We start from the raw sequence: 13251 nt of genomic DNA, 5'->3' as shown, positions 1-13251 counted from the left end.
AAAAACCCTGATGCTGGGAAAGACTGAAGGCGGGAGGAGAAGGGGACGACAGAGGATGAGATGGTAGGATGGCATCACTGACTCGATGGACATGAGTTGGAGCAAGCTCCGGGAGTTGGTGATGGACAGGGAGGACTGTCCGTGCCGCAGTCCATGGGGTCACAAAGAGTTGGATGCGACTGAGCAACTGAACTGAACTGAACTGCCTCAGCTTCCTCCGGAGCCAGTAGGGGTGACTCCGCCCACAAGGTGACCCCGCCCACAAGGTGGCTCCGCCCATCAGGCTCTCCTGGGTCCCCTGACCCTAAGCCCCTGCCACTCAGCCCACTCAACCCAGATGTGGGAGGCAGGGTGAAACTGGGCCCGGAGGATTTACAACAAGCTGCAAAGGCTGACCCACCACTCCCAGAGAAGGCTGCCTGGGCCCAGGGAGAAGCCGCAGAGCAACAGGGCAGGAGCTGTGACAGGCAGGGGGCCGGGGAGGTGCCATAAAGAAGTGTGTCCTCTTGCCCCGTCCACTACACAAAGAGGGTCTGCGGCTGGGCCAGGGCCACCCAGGGCGGGGCAAAGCCACGTTGTGTCCACAGACGGCCTGGGGCAGCTCTGACATGGAAACAGCAGAGTGGCCTGGACACGTGGAGGGGGCAGCACAGGGCCGGCTACAGGAGCCCGAGCACCGTTGACAGGCAACCCCTGAGAATATGCCCTGGGCTCACGGTGCCAGGCGGGGGACCCTGCGTCCAGGCTCCCAGCACTGCCAGCCAGGGGCGCCACCCACACGTCAGCATCTCCAACCGGCAGCCTCACCTCCGGCAGCAACAATCTCCTCCAACGCAGACGTGGCCAGCCGATCTGTGACCGCCAGGTCCTGGGGGTCTCCCGAGGTGCACACCCAGCGGAAAGGCCCAAAGCCCTGGGAGAAGATGTCCCTGCAAAGGCAGATGGCTCGTCACCTGGGGCTGGCCGGGCTGGGGCTGGGGTCAGCATGGTCCAAGGTCAGGGAGGCCGCAGATGCTCCAGAACTGACGGGGTGAAGGCTGTGCACGAAGTGGGTATATGCGCATGCGCAGGCCCTGTGTCGTGAGTCGGAGCATCGGCGACCGGCAAGGTTGCCGGAAGCCTCTCAACCAGCACGTGCAGCGGTCCCCACCCTGCCTGCCCCCTCCATCACCACAGCGTCCCTCCCAGAGCTGCAGCTTCTCTGGCTGCAGGAGCAGGGAGCCGGGACACAGACAAGCAGAACTTCCTAAATTGAGGTTAGAGACAACCCAAAAACCAGGCAGTGCTCGTGAGAATGCACAATAAACAGAAACTCGGCCCCGTTTGCTGTGAGCCGACCTTCGAGGGGGCTCCAGACAGAGGGGCGCAGGCCCTCCCTAGGCTCCGTGCCCACCCAGCCTCTGCTGGGCTCCCTTCCTGTTGCCCCCTGGGCAATCCCCGCCCCCCAGGCCTGTGGTCATGGCCCCACTCTGGCCCTGTCCCCTCCCACGGGGGGGGGGGGGTGCTGAGAAGGGTGTTGGCTTCTCTCACCCACCCCAGCCCCCGCCGGGGTCCCCTCTGCTGCAGACCCGGGGGCTTCCCACCCCGCCCGGCTGCCCCAGCCCGGACTCCACCCTGTCCTCTCCCTGCAGCAGCTGCCCTGTCCCCGCGAGTTCAGACCCCCGGTGGCCAGGAAGGCACAAGGGCTGCAGGGATTGGGCCCTTGGCCACCCGCTCAGGGCTGGGGCGCGTGCCTGGGGGATGCACAGCTCCTCGGCCACAGCGTGCAGGACCTGGGGGGTAGGTCAGCCCTGAGCACCCGTAGGTTGGAGTGTTCTCCGGAGGCGACCTCAGGCATGGCCTCCACCCCCGTCCTCTCCCTGAGGCCCTGCACAGACTCTCACGTTTTCAGCTCCTCTCCCCCTGCCTGTTGGGGTGGAAACCCCATGACCCAGGCTGTGGCCACCTGGGATCAAGCACAGGTCTCAGCAGGCGGCCTGGGCAGTGTGAGCAGATCTGCTGGCCTGCGCGTCTAAGGACAGACGCCGGGAGCGTCCCCACTCACCCCATGATGTGCTGGACGTAGGAGGGGTAGCGGAACTCTGTCCTGTTGGCGCCCGGCTTCCCCACGTCGGCCCCTGTGCGCACAGACGGGGCCAGAATCACCGGGAGAGACCGAGGCCTGGCGAGGCGGAGGCCTGGCAGGGCCACCCCCAGAAGGCATGCCAGGGCCCATCCTGCTGGCCACACCGACGGGCCGGCCAGGACTGCAGTGAGGCGAGTGTGCCTGAGCCCCTCCTGCCTCTCTCACCGGCTCTCTGGGCCTCCAGGAGGAAGGCGTTGCCATAGTCCCAAAAGAAGAAGTGCTCCCGGGCCAGCCTGTTGATGGCTGACACGTGCCTCCGCAGGCTGCAAAGAAGCCGTCAGCAGTCAGCGCCAGCGCGAGCACCTCTGCCGGGAACCCTTTGGACTTAGCTTGCTGCGGACTCCTCCCCATGGGACTCCTCCCCTCCGGACTCCACCCCATCAGACTCCTCCTCTGACTCCTCCCCTTCTGACTCCTCCCCATCTGATTGCTCCCCCTTTGGACTCCTCCCTCCTGACTCCACCCCCTTCTGACTCCTCCCCTCCTGACTCCACCCTTTCAGACTTCTCCCCTTCTGACTCCTCCCCTCCTGACTCCACCCCATTCGGGCTCCTCCCCTCCTGACTCCACCCTTTCAGACTCCTCCCCTCCTGACTCCACCCCATTCGGGCTCCTCCCCTCCTGACTCCACCCCATCGGACCCCCTCCCCTTCTGACTCCACCTCTCCTGACTGCACCCCATCGGACTCCTCCCCTTCTGACTCCACTCCTCCTGACCCCACCCGACTCCTCCTCTACTGACCCCGCCCCTGCCTGCTCCACCTCCAGCGCCTCCCACTGGGAAGCCCCCCACCCCTGGGGTTCCTCAGAGCCTCTCCCCCTTCAGGGGAGACACTGCAGGCAGTCACTCAGCTAGTGCCTACAGGTCCCAGCCAGCCAGGCGCGGGGCCCAGGCTCCGTGCTGAACAAGCAATGACCTCTTCTGGAAGCACCTTGGGCTGCCCTCTACCAGCATCTACTTAGTACCCATAGGTGCTGGAAGCTGCCCCCAGTATTTTGCAAATGTAACCCCAGCCCGCCCCCAACATCCCCACGGAACAGCACACTCGTGACCCTGTCTGACAGAGGCGGGACAGAGGAGCAGAGAGGTTAAGGGTCTGGCACAGGCCACACAGCTGGCTGTGGGAGAACCAGGCGGAGGCCGGAGCCACGCCGTCCACAGCCCCAGCAGGCCGTGTGCGCCCCCATCCCTTGCGCGGGCAGCCCCGTCCGGCACCACCTCTCCTGGACCAGGCTTTTGAAGGCAGTGGGGTCAGAGGCCATGAGGCTCTGGGCCTCTGCGAAGCCCAGCTGCACGGGGTAGTAGCCACCGTTGAACGGGTTGTGGCAGGACGTCTGGTCGGACCCCAGGTCCACCAGGAGTTCCCCCGTCGTGTCCAGTTCGTGAACCAGGCGCTCCCTGCGGGGAGACGGCCGGTCAGGCCGGGTACTGCCAGCAGCCGAGCTCAGGGCCCAGCCAGGAGGGCGCACGTGCTCCCAGCCCACAGGCCCCGTAGCCAGGCATGGGGCTCATCCTGCACCCCCTGGCGGGGGTGGGGGGGTCTGCCGCGAGCTGTCCAAGGATCAGGGCCGCGACAGCCAGGAGCCCCAGACCAGTGTTGGGGCCGCGGCCGAGGGCTCACTGGGGGTCCTCAAGGCGGCCAGCTCCCCACTCACCAGAGGTCCACCACGTTGCCATGGTAACCAAGACTGAGCACCTCCTTCCTCTTCCTTGCTTCCCTGCAAGGGGCAGGACAGGCGGCCCAGTCACACCTGCCCAGGGCAACACCCCAACACCCCGCACCCCGGCGCCCAGCTGGTGAGGATGCAGAGGCCCGGGAGGCACCCACAGCACCGCGTGAGTGCAGGCCTGGGGACCTACGAGGCCCCCGGCCGAGGGGCACAGGGGACCGGGGGCCCTCCCCGAGGACTTGTTGACAGAGGTGCAGCCCTGCCCCCGCGAGGCCCAGAATTCCTTCCGGAGCATTAGAGTCCTTGCTCCTAGGGCTCTCAGAGGGATCTTGGAAGAAGCCGCTCAAGGCGACCCTCAAGTTGCAGACGGTTTGAAAGATGATTCTGACCCTGATTTGGAAAAACTACAGCATGTCTGGGGGACAGGAGACCTGAACGCATGAAAGCAGCTGTGGAAGCATTTGTTACTCTGATTTGGACTTGCGTGTGTGTTTCTGTGTGTGACTGTGGGAGCGAAGTGCCCAACCTTTGTGTGAGTGACAAAAATTCAGAGATGACAGAAACGTCACAGTGGCTGGACGTGTGTGTGTGTGCGTGCCCATGAGCATCCAAGTGCGTGCGTGTGCGTGTGCAAGTGTGTGCGTGTGCACCTGTGTTCCAGATGCACCCATAGGGTCAGAGCCAGATCAGGTTAAGACCCTCTCTGCCACACGAGGAGTTTAGAATTTCTCCAGTAATTAATGCAGGGTTTTCAGCAAGTTTTCAAAGATCTGTGTCAAAAGAGTCTCCAGTCTCAGTAATGGGAGTATTTCTAAACTCTGTGTGTCTCTAGACAGTGTCACCTAAGTTCCCTTGCGCCCCTGGGCAGGTCTAATCACAGCAGGTGAAGCCCTCTGTGCCGAGGCGAACTCCCCACACAGGAGGCGCCCAGCTCTGCAGAGCAGTCAGTTGAGAGAATGCTTCACAGACAGCATCTGAGGAGCAGCCTCCTGGTGGCCCTGCCTGTCCCCATCAAGGAATCTCAGCAGATGGCATGCAGCTGGGAAGGGTCCTGGGACCCCGCACTAGCCTTGGACGCCCTGGGGAGGAGCCGCAGGTCCAGACGGATCCTGTGGACGTTCAGCAGCCCCGATCAGCACCTCCTGTGTGCCAGGCTCTGGGCTGGGCGCCGAGGCACAGGAGGGAGAAACGCAAGACACGGTCTTTGCCAAACCGTGGCTGAGCTGAGGGGCCGCCCGCAGGATGACGGACGTCTGTGAGACCGCATGTGTGGGCAGCGCGGACGCACCCAGGCACCCCACACTCCCAGGAGCCACCAGTGAGAAGCAGAGATCAAGAGTTCCCAGCCCACACTCCCCCAGGTGTCACACCTGAGTCTTTCGATGCAGCGGTCCAAGCTGTCAGTCACTTCCATCAGCCAGCCTTGCCTGTGGCGTTTCATGAGGGCCGCGCCATCCACCTGGGACCACGGGGCAGGGGTGAAGATCACCCCCTTCCCGACAGGGCAGGGCGGACCCTACGAGCTGCTGCAAGTTGCCTCCTGCCTCCACATCAACAAACCCTGACTGCACTCAGGGAGACGCTCTGCTCCAGCTAATCCCAACTGCCCTCTCACGCCTTTTCTCCACCCTTGTAGATGACAACATCCATGTGAGCCATCTGACCAACGTGGGAAAAGGAGTTTCTATGGCATTATTTTTCTGCTAGAGTCAGCCATTGCTGGCATTTCCCCTTCTGTCTGCCTTGAATATAGATGAGGTGGCTGGAGCTGGGGAAGCCACTTTGTACCCAGGAGGGAAGCTCAAGAGACTACAGATGTTGGCCCTCGTCCACTCTTCCCCCTGACCTGACAGCTCCGTCCAGATGGGGGCGGGGGGGCGGTCTCTGCTCTTATTCACAGGTTTACCGTCTCCTGGCTGGACCCCAGGGCCCCAAGGCAAGGGAGGCTGGGTCCTGGGAGCGTGGGTCCTGGGAGCGTGGCTCCGGGCCTGGCAGTGATGGGCACTTGGAAGGCAGGGGTGTCTGCTGCCGTGGGGACCCACGCTGGGATGGGAGGATTTGGGAGGGCACAGGCAAGAGCAGGGAGGGTGAGGGCGTCAGGGGGGCTCTCGAGGGGGTGGGGGGCTGCTCCCGCGGGCTCACCTCTGCGATCACACCGATGCACCCCACGATGACGGCGGCTTTGGCCTGAGCCCCACTCATGCCACCCAGCCCGGAGGTGACAAAGACCTTGCCCGCCAGGTCCTGGAGCCCTAGGTAGCGCCGCCCCGCATTCAGCACAGTGAGCTGAGGGGGAGGAGGAGGAGTCACCACCCACGCTCGCTCAGCCCCCCAGTCCCACGGCCCCGCGGCCCGCCACTCACCACCGTGCCATGGACGATGCCCTGGGGGCCGATGTAGCAGTAACTGCCTGCCGTCATCTGGCCGTACCTGCCCGCGGACGCAGGGGCGTGAGCGGGTGCTGGAGTGGCGTCTCCCCACCCCGCTCCCCGGGGTCTAAGGAGCTCTGTTGCCCCACATGCATTGGCGTTCTCCTTAAACAACAAAAGGAGGCACTTCCCTGCCGGTCCAGGGGCGTGGGTCTGATCCCAGGTCTGGAAGGATCCCACGTGCCTCAGGGCAGGTGAGCCCACAGGCCACAACTCCTGAAGCCACCACCCAGGCCCGCGTGCCCCGGAGCCACCCCAACGAGCAATCCCTGCTCGTGGCAACTGGAGGAAGCCCGCACGCAGCAACACCCGCGCAGCCAGAGATGAGCTCATTAATTAGTCAAAACAGAAGCCTGTAGGAAAGGTCAGTCCCCTAGTTTCTGGCAGAGTCGGGGCACAGCACTCGAGAGGTTGCTGTCATTTATACAAAGGGCCCCGTTCTAACGACCAGGCCGGCGAGGACCTCTCCACACATCAGCACCCGCGGTGAGCCCCACTGCAGGCTGCAGGAGCCGCTGTCTCTGCCGGTCAGCGGGCGGCTCCGCAGGCCACAGAACAAGGCTCCCGGGAGTGAGGCCCCGGCCTGCTGAGCGCTCTAGGCTAGATCATGGGAGGAGGCGCCCACGTGCACCGCGCGGTGGCCGTTCAGCATCTGCGTCTTCGGCCCCGTGACAGGAGATGAGACTGCGCTCCCCGAAGACTTCGGGGACCCAGTCCGCCAGCCCCCAGCAGCCTCTCTGGTCCCTTCTCTCCTCTGGATTGAGGGCGGATCCTGGATCTCACACACCCAAACTCCAAGCCAATCCCAGAACTTGGGCCAAGCACAGGGCCTCTGGGAACCTCCACTTCCTCTTCTGATAAATGGGGCATGGGTTATCCTTGTCATGCAAGCTTGTGTGAATAGAACGATTGTGTAGACACAATACACACCCACCAGGGAGGCGGGTAAAGCCCGCCATGGAGCGTGCTCCCCCAGGGTCCCATCTACTCAGGCAGTGTCACACTCATTCTCACACAGCTCGGGGGCCAGAGCCATCACCACGCCCCCTTTGCAGCCAGGACCTGAGTCCTTGCAAAAAATAGGATTCAAATTGCATGTTCGCTCACTCACATGTGTATAACAACTGCAGGGACATCCATGAAAACAAGCGGGAAATGCGTAAATACGGAATCGTGCTATAGAGCTTTGATGGTGAGGGCTTTTCAGAGCTGAAGCCACGATCGCTGCGCTGCTCTAACGTAGGGCCTGGGCAAGGCTGCGTCATGAACCAACAGCACTTACATGGTAACCCCCATGGCAAAGAGCTTCTCGTACTCTGTCCTGGAGGAGTAGTTGGGAATGACCTGCAAGAGAGGGGTGGGCGGAGGGCTGGGGGCCGCGCCGTGGCTTTCGGGGGCGACGGCTCGGCGGGCGGGTGGCGGCTGGGCCTCCCTGCGGCCCCGGGACCCACCATCCCATTGGTGATGACCAGCCTGGGGGCCTCGGGGCTGCTGGGAAAAAGGCCAAGCGGGTGTCCGCTGTACATAACCAGCGTCTGCTCCTCAGTCATTTGGGCCAAGTAAGACATTGTCAGCCAGAACTGCAGGAGAACAAGGCACAGGGGTGGTGAGGGGGGTCCCCACACTGGCCCCAAGTCCCCCCACGAGGCCGCCAACTCCCCTCCAGTGGCCCCACCGCAGGACCTCTGACCTCTGGGCTCTCGGGCATCAGGGAGGCAGAGCCCGAGCCCCTGAGCCAGTCTCAAGGTGCTTCCAGGCCAGAGGCTGGGGCGGAGGTAGGTGGTGGACTGGCCTGTGGTGGGGACCCCCTGCCTGCCCGCACAGTCCGGGGTCCATACCTGCGCCCAGTTGCTGAACACCTGCCCGTTTCCTCCGTAGGTCACGAGCTCCTGGGGAAACTGTGGAGGATGCGGGGCCGCCTGAGATGTGGGTGTGGGGAAGGAGGCACCCAGCTTGGCAGGGTTCAGGGGTCATGGCCCCCCACCAAGTGGCTGATGGCCCTTGGAGGAGGAGTGGGGGGCTGGGGGGGAGACCTGGTCAGGGCTCAGCGGAGCGCTCACATCCTGGGACCCTCCTGCCCTCAAGCAAACTCTCAGGTCCCCCTGAAGGCTGTCCTCTTTCGAATAGGCTGCTGCAGGGTGCGCTGGCGCACAAGGACGCCGGGACAGGCACGTGTGGCCAGACCCACGTGGACCAGCAGGGTCACAGGCCTGCTCTGCCAGCAGCCTTTGCGCCTGAGCCACAGCCCACGGGACAAGCTCTAGGCAGGACACCCACCGCTGGTTTCCAAGACTTGGTGGGGAAACAACGCTATAAAACATCTTGATTTTATACTGATTCCACGTTGTGGTATTTTGGATATACTGCAACCAACCACAGCATTCAGCCCGTTCCTTTCCAGTTTTCACGTGGCTACCCACTCCCGTGTTCTGGCCTGGAGACTTTCATGGACAGACGAGCCTGGCAGGCTGCAGTCCAGGGGGTCGCAGAGTCGGACACGACTGAGAGACTAAGCACGCACGCATCGGACATAAAGCGACACCTTCTGACGCCAAGGCTGGTGTCGTGGTGCTGATGCTGTCGTAACGACCAAAGAGGGAGCGCCCGGGAGACGGCGATAAGCCCTCCCCACGCTGGTTTTGCAGCTTCTCGCGGGGCTTCCCTCATAGCTCAGTTGGTAAAGAATCTGCCTGCAATGCAGGAGACCCAGGTTCCATTCCTGGGTCAGGAAGATCCCCTGGAGAAGGAAAAGGCTACACACTCCCGTGCTCTGGCCTGGAGACTGTATAGTCCATGGATCACAGAGCTGGACACGACTAAGCGACTTGTGTATGTATCGAATCTGTCACTGCGTCCAAGTAGAAAGCTTGCAAGTGTTGTGAGTGCTGGGTGTGTTTCGCATGCTGAGTTCCCACTACCGACCCCGCCCGCACGTCCGGGCCATTACCTGCGCCACGGCCGGGTCCAGGTTGTTCATGATCATAAGCATGATGGCTGCAGCCGCCCTTGTCCGGCAGGGATACCGCTCCACCGGATAGGCCCTGCAAGGGGTCTAGCTGCCAGGCCCGTCGAGGGGCAGGCGCCTGGAACGTCGGGTCCCGCCTCGGCCCGGCCCGTCCCCTGGCCCTGCCAGTGCGGATGGCCAGCCCTGGCATCAGCAGAAGGCGCCCCCCCTTGGAGCTCCCACCAGAGGAGGTGCTCTGGGCCAGCCCCTCCCCACCACTGGACAGGCTCCAGCCCGGAGGAGGCGCACTTCACAGCAAGGTCTCTGTACCAAGGGGACAAGCCGAGCCCACGGCACTCACCTCATCTCCAGGTCGGGGCAGAAGCGGTACATGTAGATGTGGCCGTAGAGCCGCAGCTCCTGGGCGAACTCGGGGGCCAGCACCTCCTGGACATCCGGGGGGAAGTAGCGGAGGGCGTTCTTCAGCGCCAGCTGGCGGGGCGGTGGGGGGGAGTGGTGAGGGTGGCAGGTGTGCAGGCTCCAGGCGGAGCTCTGCCCTCCGGATGTGCCCCTGTTCCACTCAGGAGGCCCAGGGCCCAGCCCTGAGACTGCCCAGCTCGCACCCCAGCCATTACCCTGTCACCTCCCACAGGACGCCTTCCCTGATTGCCCTCCAGCTCTCTGTCGGCTGCCTTCCAGTCCCTCCCTCTGCATGCTCACCAGGCACCAGGCCGCTTGAGCCCCGGCAAGGGCCAGAGAGGGACATGGCCTGCGGCCTGGGCTACAGTGGGAGGGGCTGCTTGCCTCCCTGGGGGCCCCCTCCCCGGGCTGAGCATCTCCACATGCTCCAGAGTGGGTTTGTTCCCTTGCTTCTTAGTCTTCCCTGGGCTCAAGGAGGGCGAGTGTCCGGCCAGACCCCTCTACCCCGCCCTCTCCCTCCCAGCACCCGGCAGGGGCCTGAAGGCAGGGGAGTGGGGTGACGCCCGGGTGTCAGGGGTGGACACTGAGGCCATGCGTTCAACCAGCCGACCCTGCAGAACAAACTCCTTTAAGGAGCGCGATAAGGAGCTGATGTGAACGTATTCATTCAACACAAATCCACCAAGGGGACAGGGAGCTCGAGCCTCGGGCAAGATACTGACCGGGGGTGGCGGAGGCGACAGGAGAGGAGCCTGCGGCCCGGCCTGGGCCCCGAGGCACCAGGTGGGCAGGGCAGAGGGCCGCCCCGGAGACAGAGAGCTGGGCCGGCCAGAGCCAGGTGGCCGGGGGGCTGAGGACAGAGCCCGGCGGGGACAGCCTGCCCTGTGCACCCCAAGTCCAGCACCGCACATCAAGGGTGCCCTGGGGGCCGAGGGGTGCATGGGATGGGTGGGGGAGAGATGATTCTGGAAGAAGTCGAGGGCGAGAAGGGCAGTGAGGAAACCCCAGCTCAGGAGTGAGGGGAACTTGAAAGGTTTGCGTGGCGAGTCCCTGGGTGACTTCAACATAGAATAAAAGCGCATGGCTCCTGCTCTCTGGGGAAAAACGATCAGAAACGTGTGTTTCTCCCTTGCAAAAGGTGGCTGGGAATCTGCCCGCAGGGGGCTCCCGGGCTCACCAGAGGGTCAGGCGCGTCGGGTGGCCACCGCAGTGTCTCTGGGTCTAGTTTCTGGCGTGTTCCCGGTGCCACTTCTGGCCCAGCGCTCCAGGGAGGGAGCCCCGATAGGAGGGCCCCGAGGAGGAACGTGCACACTGCACGCAGCGATGGAGTGGGAGGGGCACGGGGGGCACAGGAGGGCACGGGGGCACGGGGGGGCATGCGGCAGGAAGCTGCGGACTCGGGTTCAAGGGAAGGTGGGGCCCGGCGTGAGCTGGAGGTCAAGCCCTTCAAGGTCAGGTCTGGCCCATGACACAGAGACTGCGTGCTTTTTTTTAAATCGGTGAACAGCCTATAATCAGAGCTTGCAAGCGAAAACAAAGCTTGACAGAAGTTTCAAAAGCAACACGTCACAGGCACACAGTCACCCTCCCGGTGGGGCGCTCGACCTACTACACGGGCCGAACACATCCCGCCGGACTCTGGCTTCCTCTGCTCCCTTTTCTAACGATCTGATAGACTGGGCCTGTCTGAGCCCCCACACCCCTGGAGCCCAGCCCCATGGGGTCCTCACCAGAACCGGGCTGAAGTCAGGCCCGCCAGGTCCAGACTGTGAGTCAGGCTCTTCCTGGCGGGGCGGGGGGCCTCTCCAGAGACTGTGCCTCGGGGCCCAGACCCCTGCACCCCAGTCTGTCCCTGCGGGTCCCCGACCCGCACACGCACCTCTCTGAACTGCAGTCTCCTCTTTCGGAAGACGAGCAGAAGGCACCGCCTCACAGGGCTGCCTGGGGACCCGGCTGAGTGGAGGGCAGCACCTGGCAGGCATGTGCTGCCCGGGGCCAGCGGCCGGAGTGACCGTCTCCACGCTTACGGCTTCCACACAGGGCGTCTGTCCACCCCCAGCTCCATGTGGGCCTCGCTCTCTGTGGCCAGCGGGCCAGCCCCTGTCCGACGCAGTGCCCAGGGGTGGCATTCAGCCTCTCTGTGACCAGGCAGGGCCTGGCTTCCCAGGTCCACACCCAGCTTGGGCCTACACAGGGCTCGTCCACCCAGACCCGTCTCCACATGGTCACTCACGACCTCCAGAATAGCCTCCAGCTCAGATTCCCCAGTCTGGGAACCTTGCCCCTGGCGCCAAGACCAGCTCATCCAAGAAGCCCTTCTAGGTTTGTTCTGCCCACTGAGCTCTTTCAGGGTGTTGGTTCGGCACACACTCTCGTTCGTTCATTCAGCAGAAGACTCTGGCGTCACCGAAGACCCAGAAGTGAGCCCCCGAGGCCCCGCTCTCCAGAAGCTGCGGGCACTGTGTCCGCGGCGTGGGAGGTCTCCGGACCTGGGGTGTGAGTCCAGCACAGCCCCCGAGGGTGGGGTGTGGTTTGGGGTGAGGTCACCAAGAGCAGCTGCATGGGGGGGGGGGGAGGAACGCGGGGACGATTCTAACGGATGTGAAAGGACTCTCCCTCTGCCCCACAGCCAAGCACACTCTGCAGGTGACCAGAAATCTACTTACAGAAGCCCCAGTGCTTAGGCCACCTATGTGGAGAGCTGAGTCACTGGGGAAGACCCTGATGCTGGCAAAGATTGAAGGCGGGAGGAGAAGGGGACGACGGAGGACGAGATGGCTGGATGGCATCACCAGCTCGATGGGCATGAGTTTGAGTAAAGTCCGGGAGTTGGTGATGGACAGGGAGGCCTGGCGTGCTGCGGTCCATCGCAGAGTCAGACACGACTGAGCGACTCAACAACAACTACTCACAAAAGAACTAAGAGGGGAGCACATTTTCGTTCATCCAGACCATGAACTTCAACAACAACACACTGATGAGGAACAGCCTCAAAAGAAGCCAGCCTGTGTGCACAGCTCCCACTTAGAGATTCGAGAAGGACACACACATCTGTGTGCACCAGAATGTGTCTAGAAGGAGACACCAAAAATTATAGAATGTTATAACACGTGACTTGCGTCTCTCTTATAACTACCTCTAAAAGCTCATGTTGACATTCAAAGGGACGTTTAAGTAAAACAGAAAAGCAGCCCCAGGAAAGTGAAGGTTGTGGCCGAGGACGCCGGGCCAGGTTTGGGACGGTCCAGGAGACCCCTGGGGGTCCTCCTGCAGGCGTCACCCCCGGGGACTGGATGTATGGTTCCTCCAGGGCCCGCCTCCCCGCCCCCCCTGCCGGCAGCCCTCAGTTCAGTCCCACTAGGGTGCTGTCGACCAGAGTCCCCCCAGACCCTGGCCACAGGCTGAGGGCTTGGGCCCACGAGACACCCCCACTTCAGCCCCCGATCACATACCCCAGTCGTCACCGGTGCTCGCGAACAGCCAGTGAGAACTGGGGGTCCCGGCCCCTCGGGTTTGGTAATCTGTTAGCACAGCCCCTAGAACTCAGGACACTCTCTCTTTGGTATTTGTATTGAAAGGATGTGATGAAGGGTGAGCTGATGAGCAGGAACCCGGGGCTGGGGGAGCTCCCAGGTGCGCCCACCACCCCAGCACCTGCTCCG

At 63.1% G+C, this 13251-nt stretch overlaps 1 protein-coding gene across 4 annotated transcripts in view; it reads right to left on the bottom strand.

The window, feature by feature from the left end:
- The window catches only part of UROC1 (urocanate hydratase 1), a 28351-nt gene that overhangs the window by 14319 nt on the left and 781 nt on the right, over positions 1-13251 (bottom strand). For 2 of the 4 annotated variants that reach the window (XM_024983127.2, XM_002697160.7), the window contains exons 2-14: positions 9531-9661; positions 9173-9266; positions 8064-8123; positions 7677-7805; positions 7508-7569; positions 6160-6226; positions 5939-6082; positions 5167-5255; positions 3782-3844; positions 3345-3524; positions 2291-2388; positions 2045-2117; positions 808-929 (exon numbers count right to left, since the gene is read on the bottom strand). In XM_024983127.2, the coding sequence (XP_024838895.1) occupies positions 808-929; positions 2045-2117; positions 2291-2388; positions 3345-3524; positions 3782-3844; positions 5167-5255; positions 5939-6082; positions 6160-6226; positions 7508-7569; positions 7677-7805; positions 8064-8123; positions 9173-9266; positions 9531-9661 (1312 nt within the window). Of the gene's footprint in view, positions 1-807; positions 930-2044; positions 2118-2290; positions 2389-3344; positions 3525-3781; positions 3845-5166; positions 5256-5938; positions 6083-6159; positions 6227-7507; positions 7570-7676; positions 7806-8063; positions 8124-9172; positions 9267-9530; positions 9662-10766; positions 12978-13251 lie in introns of those variants that run through there. The other 2 variants (XM_015459711.3, XM_005223186.5) reach the window with 2 other exon arrangements.

The sequence above is a fragment of the Bos taurus genome, chromosome 22 (assembly GCF_002263795.3).
Source record: "Bos taurus isolate L1 Dominette 01449 registration number 42190680 breed Hereford chromosome 22, ARS-UCD2.0, whole genome shotgun sequence".
In the NCBI taxonomy this organism is placed as follows: Eukaryota; Metazoa; Chordata; class Mammalia; order Artiodactyla; family Bovidae; genus Bos; species Bos taurus.
The sequence above is the reverse complement of the archived record's forward strand: the minus strand, read 5'-3'. Positions and strand labels throughout refer to the sequence as shown.